Genomic DNA, 17,067 nt, shown 5'->3' with positions numbered 1-17,067 from the left:
CCTCCTGACCTTTACCTTCTGAGGGCTGAGACTAGGTGAGCATGGCCAGGCCTGCTCTACCACGCTTAGCTCTGTTTTTATTTTTTTGGTCCAATTATTATTTTATCATTTTGATTCTTTTCTTTTGAGACAGTCTCATTCTATAGCCCAAGCTAACCTGGAACTCTCTGTAGACCAAGCTGGCCTTGAACTCACAGCAATCCTCTTGTCACAGTTTCTAGAGTGTTGGGATTACAGGCATATGCCACAGTGCCTCTCTCTCTCTCCTCCTTCCCCCATTTCTGTAGACATTAGAGACATTATTTGACACATATGAAAAATAATGTTTCATATGAAATATTGCAATGTTAAACTTATTGGCTTTATTTAAGAAATATGCTAAGGAAATTGGTATTATATATGTAACTTACTCTCAAATGGTTCAGACAAAACAAACATTAAATCAAGCCTGGCAGTACAGGCTATTTATGAAGCTGAAGTAGGAAGGTGACAAGTTTAAGGCCAGCCTGCGAAACTTTGTGGGTCTCCAAATTCTACAAGTGGAAAGCAGGGTAGGGTCTGTAACTCAGAGGCAGAGTCCCTTCCTAGCATGCTGAGGACCCTGGGCTCAATCCTCCCCACCACCAAGGAATAAAGAAGCGTGCATACATACACTCCACAAACGTGAGCTACATCGTTTGTTACTTATTTGTGCGAAGCGGGACAAAAGGCTGCTTTTCTCTGTCAAACGACTCTGCCTCTGTCATTGGAAGTAGGAGCCTCCTGTATAGGACAGACAGGTCACGTGCTCAGCCTTCAGGAAGAGGACCAGTCTTAGCTATCAGCACCTTGCCCAGCCTCCAGGTCATTCCGTGCACTGTCTTCGGAGTGTCTCCACCCCCCTCATGTGTAGGCTGTGTGAATCAGGCCGGTCTTGAACTCCTGATTCTCCTACTTCCACTTTTCATGTGATAGGATTACAAGGCATTTTAGGTGTGCACCACTACAACTGGCTTTCAGGGTAAGGTTTTAAAAATTAAAAGCCAACCAAGTCCTGTACCCGCGTCCACTCCACAAGCCCCTTCCTCAGGCTTGCGCTGTAACCATCTCTTCCTTGTAGGTCTGCGAAGGGTTAGATGATACAGCCCAACAGGGAGGGAGGAGCTGAGGTAAATGCTCAGCCAGAGTAGCTACACCTGTGACAGTCTGTGTCTCAAAGCAAAGAAAGGCCGGGCGGTGGTGGTGCACGCCTTTAATCCCAGCACTCGGGAGTTTGAGGCCAGCCTGGTCTACAAGAGCTAGTTCCAGGACAGGAACCAAAAAGCTACGGAGAAACCCTGTCTCGAAAATAAATAAAAAAGAAAAAAATTAGAAAAGCAAACAGCTTTTCTTTTTGAGAAAAAGAAAACGCACTAACAGCTGTACTTGCAGATGGTGAGACACAGACTTCTTTTTACATCACTGATTTTTTTCTTTTTTCTTTTGAATAGGATCTTTTGTAGCTCAGTACTGGCTCTCAACCTGTTATGTAGACAAGGATGGCTTTGTATTTTTATTTTATTCTATTTTGGCTTTTCAAGATAGGGGTTTCTCTGTGTAACAGCTCTGGCTGTTCTTGAACTCATTCTGTAGACCAGGATGGCCTCGAACTCACAGAGATTCACCTGCCTCTGCCTCTTGAGTGCTAGGATTAAAGGCATGCACCACCATTGCCCGGCTTGGTTTTGTACTTCTTATTTTCAACTCTGGTTTCTAAATGCTGGGGTTATATGACCACACTATCTTTGCTATTTTTTAAAGCAATTTTTCATTTTTTTCCATATCTTTGGCAATTAAAACAAATAGCATTTATTTATGTAATCTCAGCACTTGGGAGGCAGAGGCAGGACTGTCCCTAGGCTGAACCTTGTCTGGTCTACACAGCACGTGCCAGATCAGCCAGGCCTGTGAAATGAGAACTTGTCTTAAACAATACCAACAGAACTATAATATTTCTGAAAAGATGGTCTTTCTAGTATTAGTCAAAAATTTGTCCTACAAGTTCAAAGCATTTTCAGAGAGTAGGAATGGTGGGCACATGGACCAGGCTTTCTAATGTTGACCTGTGGCAGGCATCACTAATGGATCACAGCACAATCAAGCACAGACTAGAGGAGGGACACTCCCAGAGTCATTAGGACTCAGAGGAACAGAGCTCAGAGGAACGGGAGAAAGAGCCCGGGCCTCTGCCCAACAAACTGAAGTGAATCTCTAGTGGACTTCCTGTGCTCTGAGGAGTTCTAGTCTTCTCTGAATTGTGTCCTGACCCTCCTTCCTACATTCTTTTCCTTTTCTTGTGCCATTTCCTGGGTCAAAGGGCATGGCAGTACAGAATCTTTTGCTATCGGCCTGATTGCTCTGGGCCTTTATCTCTGTTCTCTGGCCCAGAGCCATGCCCTCATTTCTGCCCTGCAGGTTCCTCAGGAAATGCTAATTGTCAGACAGGTCTTGGGCTAACCCTAGGCAAGCTGCCAAGAGCCGGCTGACACTACACCCTCACCTCCTTCAGAGCCTGTGGCTTCAGGGCTAGGCTGATCGTGGGAGCTGAGCTCTTCTGGGACCCCCAAAGCAGAAGCGTCATCAGTCCATTCGCCTCAGCCCTCAGGGGCTGGCTGTGTCACTCAAGACCCAGGCATTGGTGACATTAGTCCGGGCTGCTAAAAGCCTGTCAGGGAGGGACATTTATAATCAGGAAGCCATTTCTACCTTTTTGTAAATTAGATCAGCACTCAGCCAGGGACGGGCCTCTGGTTTATTGGGACATAAGCTTTAATTCAGGGGTGACTCTCAAACCAGAGAAGCCTGGCTGGCTACAGGAGCTTGCTACCAAGCCTGTAGAGGCCAACAAGCCACCAGGGGGCTGTCCTGAGGCAGGTGGAGAGGGCAGGAAGTTGCAGTCCCAGAAGGCAGAATGAAGGGGTGGTGGTAAGGCCCAGTTCCTGGGACTGGAAGGGCTGCCCAGGGCCATGGCACATGGTTACAACAGTAAGCTAACAGCTTCAAATGTCCCCCAGGTGCAAGGTGAAGACGGGGAGGCAAGGGTGGGAGAGAAGGCAGAGGAAGTCATGATGTATTAGCTGTATAGTTCATCTGACTCCTGCTTCCTGGGGTTGGACCCCCCCACCCCAACCCTACCACTCGTTACTGTTCAAGCTGGGCCTCTGAGCTCTGCTCAGGCCCATGGTTTCTTTCTCTACAGAACAGGGGCAGGAAAAAAATTCACCCGCAGTGGTGGTGAGGGAGGAGATGTACGGATATGGACAGAGAACTTGTCTGGGATGGAATGTTTCACAAACCAACCTGTTTCCCTTCATCCAGGCTATCAACGACCCAACTAAAGCTCTGTGGGTGAAGGGGAGGAACCCGGGGTGTCATACATGCTAGGCAGCCTTTACTACCACTGGGCTACACCCAAAACACACCCAACTTTAATTGTTGCTTGGTATGTTCCAGGGCCCCGGGATATACTTAGTGTGAGAACATACTGTTCCAGGGGCGAGGGTAGAGTTAAGCATGCACACAAATGTGCATACATGCATGCGTGCACACCCACATGCATCCACACACCAATACACACAGCACACATACATGTGCATGCACACACAACCACATATGTGCATATATGCAGACATATGTGCACACACATGCATACACTTGCATACATGCACACAAAAGACACAGACATATGCATGAATATAATACACATAAAAAGATAGACACATGCACACAGATAAACACACACATATATATGCACATGGACAGACACACACACGTACATGTGTTCAGGAACAGACACACCACTACCTATGGTGGCTTAAGGAGGGCCAGTCTGCCTCTGAGAACCCAGTGAACCATCCTATTTCCTCTAGTGCAGCACAGTCATGGGACCCATCTGATCCCTCAGGCCCTGGGTCCCTGTGATCCGGTCCCTGTGCAGCAATGGCCCAGGACTCACCTCCTTTCTCCTTCCTCCATACCCCACCCAAAGTCCACATCCCTAGTGCCCTGAGAGGCCCTAGTACAGGCCCAGATCTAGAAGCACATCCCATTCCTGTCTGGAAGCTCCAGGCAGTTTCTGCCCACACCTTGCCATTCCCCTTTGTACCCCAGTAGGCTTTGGTTGCCAAGGCTGCAGGGTAGGTTGTGAAACTCACCCTCTGGCCTTCCTCCAGAGGCTCACTGCACAGGGCACAGGGGAGAGGCACCTTGCCTGAGGTGGCACCCTTTATGAGCCTTGAATCTCTGCTTGGGACAGCCTGATACTATGGTAACACCTAGTACATACAGGAAGCTGTGGCAATGTCAGACATTTCCCAAGCCAGGCTCTCCCCTGCACTTCCGGTAGGGAACTGGGGCTACGCTGCTTTTCACCCAGGTTCTGGGCCTGACCTGGCTGAAGCCCCTGGTATCCAGTGAGGAACCTGCGCATAAACAGCCAAAGCTCTGCAGCCGCAGGGGCTTAAGAGAACAGGCGGCTTTCTAGCCACACCCCGCTCCAGGTTTCTCATCTACAGTGCAGGTGCATAGGATGCCGGCAGCAGATCTGGACGAGGGGCAATACTTCCTCCAAGCAGTGTGGGCGAGGCCCCAGCCTGCACAAATACCCCTGCACCCACTATGATACAAAGGGCTGCTGACTTCTAGGGGATGGGGCACAGGTGGGTTCCTGTCTCTTTCTCTATCTTTAGTGCCTGCTCAGAAAACCTGGATGTGGCCAGGTGTGGTAGCTCACACCTTGTAATCTCAGTCTTTGGGAGGCTGAGGCAAGGAAGACCACAAGCTTGAGGCAAGCCTGGGCTACGTAGGGAGGCCCTTTCCTAAAGAGAAAAGCAAAACCGCCTACAGAGATAAAGTGTGTTTTCAGAGAAGCATCTCAAATAAGGATGTTGAAAGCAATAAATGAAAGAAAGAAAGAGAGAGAGAGAGAAAGAAAGAAAGAAAAAAAGGGGAGCAAGAGAGAGAGAGGTGGGGAAGGAAGGAAGGAGGAAGAAAGGAAGGAAGGGAAAAGGGAAGGAAAAAGAAGCCAGATATGGTGGTGGACTCCAGTACTTCCAGCATTTGAGAGGCAGAGGCAGGAAAACTGTCATAAGTACAAGACCAGTGTGGTCTACACAGAGAGTTCCAGGTTAGCCAGGGCTCAAAATAAACCAAAAAAAAAAAAAAGCAACAGCTAGTTGGTCATGGTGGCACAAGCCTTTAATTCCAGCACTCAGGAGGCAGAAGCAGGAGTTCTGTGAGTTCCAGGCCAGCCTGACCTACATACCAAGTTCCAGAACAGCCAAGGCTATGTAGGGAACTGTCTCAACATTCCCCAAAACAAAAACAAAACAAAACAAAACAAAACAAGAGCATCAAACAATGAACTCTGCTTACTTAGGGACAGAATGCCTGGGGTCTTGTGTCAGCGCTCACTCTTCATCTTTTAAACAACACATCTCAGGATTTCATTCCAAAAGAAAACTTTTTAAGAAAAGTAAATAACCCAGGTCATATATCTTATTTAGCTTTAAACTTCAAATTTTAAGCTTCGCTACATTTTAAAAATCTCATAAATTACACCCTTTGAGGACCGTAACAGCACAAGATCATATACCCAGCTGCTCTAAAGACAGGTGAGGGCAACTTTCCCTGAAAAGCCTTCCACATCTTCGTGGTGGTGTTCTTTCCCCTTCCGATAGTCTCCCAGCCGGCGGGCATACGGGTGGATGTCCAGAGAACCTGGGCTGAGTGAAAACAGCCAAGTTCAGGGCTACACTGGAGTGCTTGCTGATGGCCTGACAGCGGGTGTGTGAGTGTGAGTGTGTGAGTGTGTGTGTGTGAGTGTGTGTGTGTGTGTGTGAGTGTGTGTGTGTGTGTGTGTGTGTGAGTCCCCAGTGCCAAATGATTCAAATGCAAAGGTGGCAGGACTGTCCGGTTCTAGTTACCCAGCCTTAAAATGCCAACAGTAATGAAGTGGAGAACGGATTAGCACTGGCCAGGGGTGAAGGAGGAGGAAGTGGGGGTGGTGAGGAGTGTCTGTGCAATAGGCCAAGGAGAGGTCTGTGGGGTGACACACACACCCTCACCAAGGCTGTGATACTGAACTGCAGTACTCTTGGTTGAGGGGAGTCAGTTTAAAGGCACTCAGAATCTCTGCACTGGCTTCTGGCTCTGCCTGAACATGTTCTTCAGCATCAAAGCCATTGTCTAGGGGCATCTCCTAAAGAAGGCCTTCCTGGACCATCCTGGGTGAAGCAGGCCCCCTCAACCCTTGTCATCATCTACCACACAAACCTGATATGCATTGCCTGAACATGCTGATATTTTCATCAGTAGTAAATGCAAATTAGAATCAGAGTAGTAAACCAATTCGTTTTCTTTTTCCTGCTCTGGGGATCGAACCCACGACCTTGTGGATTCTCCTACCCAGCTAGACTCCCAGCCATAATTAATTCCTTAATTAGTGAAGAATGCAGATCATTTGATGGACAAAACCTTTTAGAAGTACCCACAGTTGGGAAAAACTTGCGGCAAACGAGGAGCTTCTAAGCCCCTCTACCCCTGTCCTGTAGTCAGCTCCTCCCGCAGTGACCTGTACATTTCTCTCTGACTCATTCTTCTCCAGCTTGTAAACCTTCATCTCCCTAGAGCACAGTTTTTTCCACGGCTCACCCTGGCAGTCAAGGCCCTTTTCACAAAGCCCAATCTGCTTCTCCAGGGCTCTTTCTTTGCTTCCTCATTTTCAAAGCCTGCTCTTCAGTTCTGGTCAGACTGCGTTTCAAATTGTTCTCCACACCTCTGTCGGGGCCCTTCCTTTGGCCACCGAGAACCACGCTGCTTAGCAGCCTGAACAATGGTTAGGTAATTCGCTCAGTCAATGAAAATCTGGCAGCAACCAGCACAGCAGTAAACAAGGCCCGCTCCTCCCCCTCCCTCATAACATTACAGTGGGAGTGGAGGCACTGAGCCCCCCCCCCCACAGAGTCCTAAGCAAGAAACAGCTGTGGGGTGCATTTTAGGAAAGGGGAATGTACTGGGCCTGGGGAATAGGCCTTTATGTAATCCCTGAGCAGGAGAGGGGGAGGCAGGTGGATCTGTTTAAGTCTCATCTTCAGCTACAGAGTGGTTATCCATGAACCTGGTATGTGTTTCCAGTTATTCATGCCATCTTTTGTGAGTCCTTCAATGGTGCTCTGTAATTTTCTCCTAAGCCTGGCTTGTTTACGTAAAACAAACTTTGTGTCTGTTTGTTTGTTTGAGACAGGGTTTCACTATGTAGCCCTGGCTCTCCTGGAACTCACTGTATAGATCAGGCTGATCTGAAACTCACAGAGATCCTCCTGCCTCGGCCTCCCGAGTGCTGCGATCAAAGGTGTGTGCCACCATGCCCGGCTAGGTGTGCAAGTTTTATTCTACTAGAAATGTTTCGTGACATTTGCTATTTCTGTCATGTACAAATGTAATTCATTTTTTAATTCTGAGTTATATTTAGCTATTTTTTTTGAAAAACAATCGACTACATACTCTGTTTACATTTTGCGTGTCTGGACACATGCCACAGCACATGTGTGGACGCGAGAGACGTTTTCAGGAGTCAGTTCTCTCCTTCCACCATTTGGGGAGCCAGGAGTTGGACTTAGGTTGCCAGGCTTGATGACAATCAATCACCTTTACCCTCTGAGTCACCTCGGCAGCCATCAAGGGCCATTACTTTTCGACAGAATGCTCATGACTGTACCCTTTACGTGTGTCATGCTGGCGCTATTTACCAAGGCTAACAGCCCAACAGTGGGCAAGAGTACACCGCTGACCCATGGTGCAGTGAACCAGAAGGGAACAACACTGTGTATAATATTCCTGCCACAAATACACAAGTGGTCCAATTATGAGGCAAGAGCCTGACAAATCTAAATTTAGTCATGATCTACAAAGTCACCGGCCATCGCTCCTTAAATACAAAATATTTAAGATCCTTCAAAGACGACAAGGAGACACGAAAACTCAGTGTAATGCATGGTCCTGAACTGGAGTCTAGATCAGGTAGAAATCACTGTAAGGGTTGGAACAATGAACGGGGAATTTGAATGTGGACTGCATGCTCTCATTCCATCACAGATCCTTCAGTTTGCAGGAAGTAGTTCTGTAAAACGGCCCTGTTCTTACAGAGTGTGATTGATGGGCAGTATTTGGGGGTGAAGGGTTAGATCGATAACTGTTTCCAAGCACACGCATATATAAACACGCACACACACGCACTCACTGCAGTGTGGCAAAGGTTAATAACTGGGAAGCCACATATTTTTTTTTCCATTTTTCAAGACAGGGTTTCTCTGTAGCTTTTGGTTCCTGTCCTGGAACTAGCTCTTGTAGACCAGGCTGGCCTCGAACTCACAGAGATCCGCCTGCCTCTGCCTCCCGAGTGCTGGGATTAAACGCATGCACCACCACTGCCCGGCTCACAATTACCTTTTATTCCCAGTGCTACACTTCGGGTATAGAGTGGCTCTCAGAAGGTCTGTGCTGAAGATGTTGTCCCCGGTAGGTGTGACTAGGATTTGGTGGAGTCTTGAGGAAGTAGGGCCTAATAGGAGGTCGCTGGGGGCATGCCCCTGGCAGGAGACTGGGGTGGGAACAGTAAAATCTCCCAGTGTTCAGTAGATTGAGGTAGGAGGATTGCAAGTTTGGGCCTAGCGTGGTCTACACTGGGAGATCCTGTCTCACGAAAGAAAAGGGATGGTGGGGCTATGGTCTCTTGCTTGTTGGTGATGTATGAGCAGAGAGAGCTATCCGGCTTGTGCTACCCCTGAGATGTGCCGCCTTCCCAAAGTAACAGTGTATCACTGACTGAAACTGCTCAATTGCAGCCTTAGCCAAGCTCTTTCTGCATTCACGGGGGTCATTGTAAGTGCCCCCTTGCAGCTGTTAAACGATGATTTTCCTAGCAAGTCACCTTTAGATTCTGAAATAAATCTACCTTAAAGCAGATGTAACTTCCTTCTCCCTCCTTCATTTTTTAAAAATACCGTTTCAATCATGTATCCCAGGTTGGCTCTGAATGCGCTAAGCAACTTTTGAAGCCTGAGCCTCCTGCCTCCATATTCTAAATGCTGAGATTATGGGCGTGTTCCACCATGTCCCGTTTCTGGGGTGCTGGGATTATGGGCGTGTTCCACCATGTCCCGTTTCTGGGGTGCTGGGATTATGGGCGTGTTCCACCATGTCCCGTTTCTGGGGTGCTGGGATTATGGGCGTGTTCCACAATGTCCCGTTTCTGGGGTGCTGGGATTATGGGCATGTTCCACCATGTCCCGTTCTGGGGCGCTAGGATTGAACCTGGAGATCCAGGAACAGCAGGCAAGCAAGTGCTCCCCTAACTGAGCCACTGCTCCGGGTCACATGTGCCCCCTCTGCAGGCAGAATATCTTTGCCAGTCAGGTTTCATTCCTCTTCTGGAGGGCAGCTGATCTGTGCGCATTTCTTGGTCTGTCTTTGTGTGGTTTTGGAATTAAGGTTATGCAAACTTCCCAGAACACCAGAGGGAGTAAGTAGCCCCTTTCCCTATTTCTGAAAAAGTTCGGAACAGTTTAGAGGAATCGCTTCCTTGAAAGCTTTATAGGACTTTTTTTTTTTTTTTGGTCTCATTTTCTTCCTCTCTCAGTCCCTCTTTTTAAAAATTATTTATTTTTATGTGTATTGTGTTTTGCCTGCATAAGGGTGCCAGATCCCTGGAACTGGAGTTACAGACAGTTGTGAGCTGTCTTGTGGGTGCTGGGAATCGAACCTGAGTCCTCTGGAAGAGCAGTCAGTGCTTTTAATCACAGAGCATCTCCACCCTGAAGGCTTCGCAGGACTTTGTAATGGTATCTACCCTGGCATTGTTCTTATGTGTAGCTGTTTCTGTACAATGCAACAACCATGCCCCAGAGTGCACGGACTTGAAATGTTCAGTTACACGAACACTTGGGCAATAAGTCAACAGATAAACACGACCCAGCCCTCCCAGGTCATGACAGGAGCCATCACTAGAGTGTAGGAACCTTTGGGGTACCTGGTTTCACAGCCACTCCCTGCTGCAGGAGGAAACTAGTGTCTTGGTTCTCATGATTATTCCCTAACTTGGTTTTCTTTGAAAATTTACCACTTAATTACTTGTTCCTTATAGTACAACTGTTTTTAACTTTAGGGAAATGGGATGACAACATCTGTACTTTGTAATCTCAATGTGAGATTGTATTGTATGCAGCTATGTATGCTAAGTACTTTGGTCAACAACTTATCTACTGATACAGGGTTTTCCACTTGGTATATAATATGAACAATGTTCCCACACTCAATTGCTTGCTAACCCTTATTTTTCCTTCAAGTTTTTTTTTTTGAGAAGATCTCATGCTGGATTATAGGTGTGCACAGTCATGCTGGGTTTATGCAGCACTGGGGATGGAGCTCACGGCTTCAAGCATGTTAGCATGAACTCTACCAACAGAGCCTCATCCTTGACCCTACGAACTGAGTTCTTTAGTAAGCAAATACCCTCAGCTGGGTATGGTGTCTCACATCTGTAATCCCAGCACTCGGGAGGCAGAGGCAGGTGGATCTGTGAGTTAGAGGCCAGCCTGGTCTACAGAGTGAGTTTCAGGACAGCCAGAGCTACACAAAGGATACCTGTCTCCAAATAACAAAATAAAACAAAACCTAAAATGCTGAGTGTGATGATCCACAACTCTGATCCCAGCACCGGGAGAAACGCAGGCAGGTGGATCTCTGTGACTGAGGTCAGCTTGGTCTACACAGCAAGTACCAGGTGATACAGGGCTACTTAGTGAGACCCTGTCCTGAGGAACTGAAAAACAAAGCAAACAAACCAAAGCCTACCCCAAACAAAAACAAAAAGCTGGTTGAGGTGGTGCTCTTGTGTATTCTAGGAGATGGGAGGAGGAGACAGGAGAATCAGCTAGAAGCTGGAGCGCAGGCTAGCCTGGAGTAAGCTGCATAGTGGTAGAGACAATAATGGGGACCCCACCTCCACAAGCTGCGGGAGAGAACTGACTCCTGGAAGCTGCCCTTTGGCTTCCCCATTTGTGCTGTGGCATGCATGTACACACACACACAGACACACACACACACACAGACACAGACACAGACACACACAGAGACACACACACAGAGACACACACACACACACACACACACACACACACACACACACACACACACACAGAGGAATGCATGCACACTAAATAAATAAATAACCAAAAACAAAGTAAGCAAATTTTCACTTTGATTCCTCCTCTGGCTTCTAAATTTGGAAATGTGGCACACACTTGAAACTCACCCTGGGGAGGGGGGGGGGTGAATTTAGAAGGGCGAGGTCAAGGCCGACCTTGGCAACACAGAGTTAAAGAACTGGCCTACAGGAGACCCTGTCACGAAGAAGCAAGCAAGCAAACACTCCAAACGAGTGGGGACTGCTGGCCTCATTGAACTTGTCTGTGGTCACTGGTTTCTAAAGCCTCAGTGCCAGGAGGAGGAAAGCAACCTGTAAACTCATGTCACGCGGGGCTTTGACTGCGCAAGTCCTCGGTGCTCCAGGCCTGCTTCTGGCCTTTCAGCAGACTCTTGCTTTCCAGTTTTGGTGATGCCTCAGCTGCCTGATCTAAGTCTGTGGGCTGCTTTGAATTTCCCATGGTCCGGTTCCCCAGCCCCTTTGGCCATGAGGTAGAAGCACAGCCTGGGAGCCCCCCTCTCTCCCAGGCCTGCCTCTTCAGGTGGTCTCCCAAAGGCAGGTTCAGCACTGGTGTCCCACAAAGACCCCACTATTAGGGTGATCTCTCTGAACCTGTCACTCTGTAAGTTCAAACACTGAGTGACATTAATGGTTCATGGCCCACTGCTGGCTCTAAGGGTAAGTGTTTGCCCTTCTGCCTGTTGGTTCCCTCTCCAATGTAGGTTCTAGCCCAACACTTGTTTCTGTGCCTCCCATCCCCACCTTTCAGGAAGGGGAAGTAGCTTGGGCAAGTTCCTATTTCACACGAGTCCGGCAATGTACTAATAATTATATTTCATTCAAGAGAGAAAACTTTGGATCGAGCACTGTTCCGCATGCACGAGAGAAGGTCTTAGAAGGGGCTAGGCCAGCTGCTGAACGTTCACCTATCAGGTTCTTCCCCAAGAAGGAAACCAAGACTCAAAGAGCTGGCTGACATAAGCTCACACAACTAGGAAAGCAGTCCAGGCCTTCAATCACACCCAGACTGGGCTCCCTCCCTTTTCCATCGTCCCGTAGGCTCTAGAGATGAGTCTGGGCCCTGGGATCACTAGGGTTCTTACCTGGTGCAAGGGGATGACGAGGAAGGCCCCCCCGCCGGCGCATTCAGTGACCACAGCGATGAAATGGGGGTTCACGGCACAGAAGTGGTTGTCATGGACACTGCGTGTGATGGGCACCGAGTCGTAGCAGTTCTCTTTGCTGGCGGGCTTGCCGTAGACGTGTCGGAACTTGGAGCTGCGGTACTGGGGGTGCCATGACATCTGCAGGGGATGGAGGGACCAACGGCGTGAGGCTCACTGCCTCATCATGGGGCATGCCTGAGGCTACTTAACAGGCACAGCTGGGGCAGAGGTCAGGTGTCACTGCTGATTCTGTTTGAGGCAAGGTCTCAGTATGTAGGTCAGGCTGACCTGGAACTCACTGCGTAGGCCAGGATGGCCTTGAACTTGTGATTGTTTTGCCTTGACCTCTTGAGTGTTAGGATCACAGGTTGTGCCACCAAGCCTGGTGACGGTGGCCAGTTCTACTAAGGCAGAGGTGCACTATGAAGGACAGCCAGGTGAGCAGGCTACCCCTGCAGGCATGGAGGAGTCAGTATTATCGATCTGTTTGCTGATATATTAAGGCTTTTGTTTTTTTTTCAAGTATGAGCCCCACAAAGCAGAGGGACCACAGAATATCGGCTACAGCCTCCACCCCCACTCTTCTCTCCAGACAAGCTCTCCTGCCAGCTAAGCAAGAACCACTGCATCTTCTGCAGCCAGCCAGTCTGGCCTCCAGTTCTAACTCTCCCTCACAGGGATGGACAAATGACGTAAACCTTGGGGTCTCCATGCTCTTGTCTATAAAATGGGATGACCTAAGTACCTGTCTCATAGACTTGTGTCGTGTCTCGCCTCTGGAAAGGGAGTTGCTGCCCTCCACGGACGGACGAAACCACCCAGTGCGGAGCAACGTGATCACCAATACCCATCTGCCCCACCCCAGTCTATTTCCATTATCAAGGTTTGTCCAGACCTTTGCAATGGGGGAGGTGTCCCAGTGGTGGTGGGGGGGAGAAGAGAGCATCTAGTAAGGTCAGGCCCTCTGTGCGCAGCACGGGAGTGTCTGCACTGTGTGACCCCGTGCACACACCTGTGCACACACCTGTGCACAAGACCTGCCTTTATTCATCAGGGAACTCTTGGGGTGCTGGCATTGCCCAGGGCGTGTTCGGGACCTTCTGCTCAGGGACCCTGCCTTCATGGGTGGCTTTGATGACTCAGCAATTCAGGAGCCAGAGTTTAAGTTGCCCTGCTAGTAGGCACTTGTCCCAACAGCAGGCAGGGCCTACATCATCCCTCCAAAGCAGCCTTCTCTCGGGAGGGGCACTGGGACAGCTTCCATTCGGCTGCTATCCGTGTGTGCCCAGTGGCTTGAGGCCCTGGGATTAGGCTGGGGGCTGGAAATCTCCACCCTGACAAAGCCTTAGTTGGTTCTAGGTGTGACAGCCCTGGGGGGTATTTCCCAATGTCTGGCTGTGGACTGGGGGACTGTTTCATTCTCTCCAACCCTCCTGAGAGGTAGATGGGGAGTCCTGGCCCCGTCTGATGATGGGGGACGGAGATGCAGGGAAACCACGGGATCAAGATTGTACCGGGATGAGCAGCAACTGTGCAAAGTCAAAGCCGTACCTCTTGCCATGACGGATGTGCGCACGTGCACCTGTGTGGGTGACGGTGCTGGTGGGGAACGTGGGGGCAAGCAACAGCTTTTCCTGCCTGCTCTCCAAGGCCCCCTTCTTCACCCAGCCCGGCAGGAAGCTGGAATGGAACCCAAGGAGTGAAGGGCACAAATTATCCAATGGAGTATTCCTTAGTGCCACTGTTGGTGATCTCGTGGTGAGCAGGACTTTACCTGATTTGGTTTGAGGATGGGTGGGCTGGGCCAGAGTCTGTTATTACCAGAGCCATTCCACATCTGAAATCTCAAGTTTTTCTTTTGATTCTTCCTCTTAAGATTTGACCTTGTGGGCACAGAGGCCGCTCCCTCTAAGTGTTCTGTGGGAGGGTCTGAACCACCACTTTCTATCATAGCCTGGTTATTAAGAGGGAGATTAGAAGGGCAAGATAGGTGTGGTGAAACATGCCAAATTCCAGCACGCAGGTCAAAAGTTTAAAAGTCAGCTCAGGCGACGCGGCAAATCCAAGGCCAGTCTGAGGTACACAGCAAATTCAAAGCTACCCTGGGCTACTCGGCACGACCCTGTCTCACAAAGCCAAACCAAGCCAAAGTACTTCATTTGAAAGTGATCTTCAGAGACCCAGACTGGACACAATAAAACCTGACTAGGGGCGGACCCACACCCAGACTAAAATCCCAACAAGCATCATGACCCCGACCTTGGCCTCAACCCTGACGAGAAAAATCTCTCCATGGAGATCAGAGACCAATTTTTGGTAGATGGTTCTCTCTTTTCATCTTGGTGAGGCAGGTGCTGTTTCTTCCAGCTGATTTTCCTGACTTGGCCTCCCATCTCATCACGGAAGTGCTAGCATTACAGATGTGCCCGATGGCATCTGGCTTTTTACATGGGTTCCAGCACTGAACTCAAGGCCTCAGCTTCCACAGTCCTCTGTTTTACCTGCTAAGACCGTTTTCCAAGTCTCTTTTTACCGCACCCAGAATTCCTAGCGAGGGCCTCCATTCATCCATACCAGATGAGGTGGGGCAGCCCCAGGTGGTCCTTTTGGGGTTAGGGCTAAGCACCTACACCTCTGCTTTCCCAGCTCATTCTCATGGTGTGCTCTTGTCTCACAAGGAAGAAGAAAGCACAGGTCCTGGCTCCTTCGGGTAAAGGTTTCCTCAACACAGAGTCTCTCATTCTGAGGCCAAGCCCTGACTGAAACCACAACCTCTCGCCATGAGGCATCTTCTAATTCTGCCCTTCGCCAGCCAGCAACCATCTCAAGTGTCACCTAGACGCAGGCAACTAGGACCTCAGGGTTTCAAAGCAAGAGGAGGCCTGGGGGTTCCTCAGGAGAGTGAGCAACTGTACTTGTCTGCCAGGGACCATGGATGGCTCCCTGTGCTGTAACTAAGAAGCCAAAGTGGAGAAGGCTTGCAGGGTCAAGGGCAGCCTGGGAAATGTAGTAAGAGCCTACTTCGAAATAAAAACTTGAAAAAAGGAGCTGGGCATGGTGGCTTGACTTCTGGATCCCAACACTGGGGAGGCACAGGGACAACTGCCACAATTCGGAGGCTAGCCTGGACTACACAGTAAGATCCCATCTCAGGAAACAAACAACGACGAGAGGTTTGAGGAGACTCGAGAGGTTAGCGGCAGGACACTTACCTACCATGTACAAGGCCCCGGGTTACAAACAAAACCCCCAAACCTGAGGATGTTCCAGACAGACAGGGACAAGCTGGTCACTCTACCACAGGCAATGGCTAAGTTCCTGGGAGCCCTGACTTGGACGACTTGCCTGTGAAAGAGAAACCTACGCAAGTGAGCAAGCCCAGCATCCTGAACCAGAGATTAGAACATTCCAAAGCAGAATGTTCCAGAAGGTTTGTAAAGAGAGGTGACTATGATTTCATTCAGCCACCAATCTCCACCCAGGACAGGCTCAGGGCTTACTTAGTACCCAGGATTTGAGGGCAAGGAAGGAATATCTGGGTCACTGTTCTTGGGGGTTACTGCTCTCTCTGAGGTCACCTCTTTTCTAAAGTCCCAAGTATGGGAAGAGAAATTATGGTGAATTTGAGGGTTGATAATAGGGTTGACAGTGGCCGGATGAACACTGGGATGGACTGAATCCCACCAGACGCTCAAGCCTGTCACCCCAGCATTTGGAAGGATAAGGCCACAGGGACACAAGTTCAAGGCCTGCCTGGGCTGCAGGCAGAGTCACCAAAAAAGTAACACACAAACAAACAAACAAACGCATCCCAGTAAGCAGTCAGGTCCTTAGAAGATCCCTGTGTGCATTTAGTGAAACTTACAGCAGCTGGGACACAGCAGCTCACGGTAGAGTCTCCACTGTGACACCACCAGGGAACTTGCCAAAACTGTAAATTCCTGGGCCCCACCCCACCCCACCCTGACAGAATCTGGCACCCTAGGGTGCAGGGCAGAATCTGCTGTATATTAACTAGCCTTCCTCATGGCTTGTGCTCTGTAGCCAAGTCTGAGGCTCAAAGGTGTAGCGGAGCTTTGAGACTGTCAGTCTCAGCATCACAGGCGGTAAAAAAAAGCCGCCATTATTCCTGCTCTTTATAAAGAGGCCTTGCCAAGACACTGAACCCCATGCAGACCAAATCAGTGTTAGTCTGCATACCAAGCTGGGAGAAACGGGTTCACCAGGAGGCAACTGGCAGGCTCTAGAACACAGGAAATCCTGTGTGTTGAATTTTTGTAGTCCTAAGAACTCAAAATGAACCAAAGAGCCAAAACAAAGGGCTAAAACTACAAAACACTTAGAGAAATTAAAGACCAAACTCAAGATATTAGATTTGGTGGTGACCAAAAGCAGTGGGCAGGAGAAAACCCAGATAAACTGGACTTAATGATGTAGAGAAAATTGAGAACTTTCATGGATCAAGAACACTATCAGTGGGGTAAAAGACAGCCTGAAGAATGGGGAGTACCTGGGAGGTATATTTGGGAAAGGATTGACACAAACAGAACAAATAGAATCCCTCAGACCTAACAACAATCAGGACAGAAAGGTCATCTGGCTTGGTGGCAAACGCATGTATTTCCAACACTCCAGAGGCTAAGGCAGGGGGATTGCTGTGAGTCGAGGCCAACGTGGACT

General features: G+C 49.1%; 1 protein-coding gene across 1 annotated transcript in view; it reads right to left on the bottom strand.

The window, feature by feature from the left end:
* The window catches only part of Coro2a (coronin 2A), a 49,423-nt gene that overhangs the window by 13,049 nt on the left and 19,307 nt on the right, over positions 1-17,067 (bottom strand). The window contains exon 2 of the mRNA XM_075967265.1: positions 12,325-12,525. Coding sequence (XP_075823380.1) covers positions 12,325-12,525 — 201 coding nt within the window. The remainder of the gene's footprint in view (positions 1-12,324; positions 12,526-17,067) is intronic.

The sequence above is a fragment of the Microtus pennsylvanicus genome, chromosome 3 (assembly GCF_037038515.1).
Source record: "Microtus pennsylvanicus isolate mMicPen1 chromosome 3, mMicPen1.hap1, whole genome shotgun sequence".
Taxonomy (NCBI): domain Eukaryota; kingdom Metazoa; phylum Chordata; class Mammalia; order Rodentia; family Cricetidae; genus Microtus; species Microtus pennsylvanicus.
This window is presented reverse-complemented; position numbering and strand designations above follow the sequence as displayed.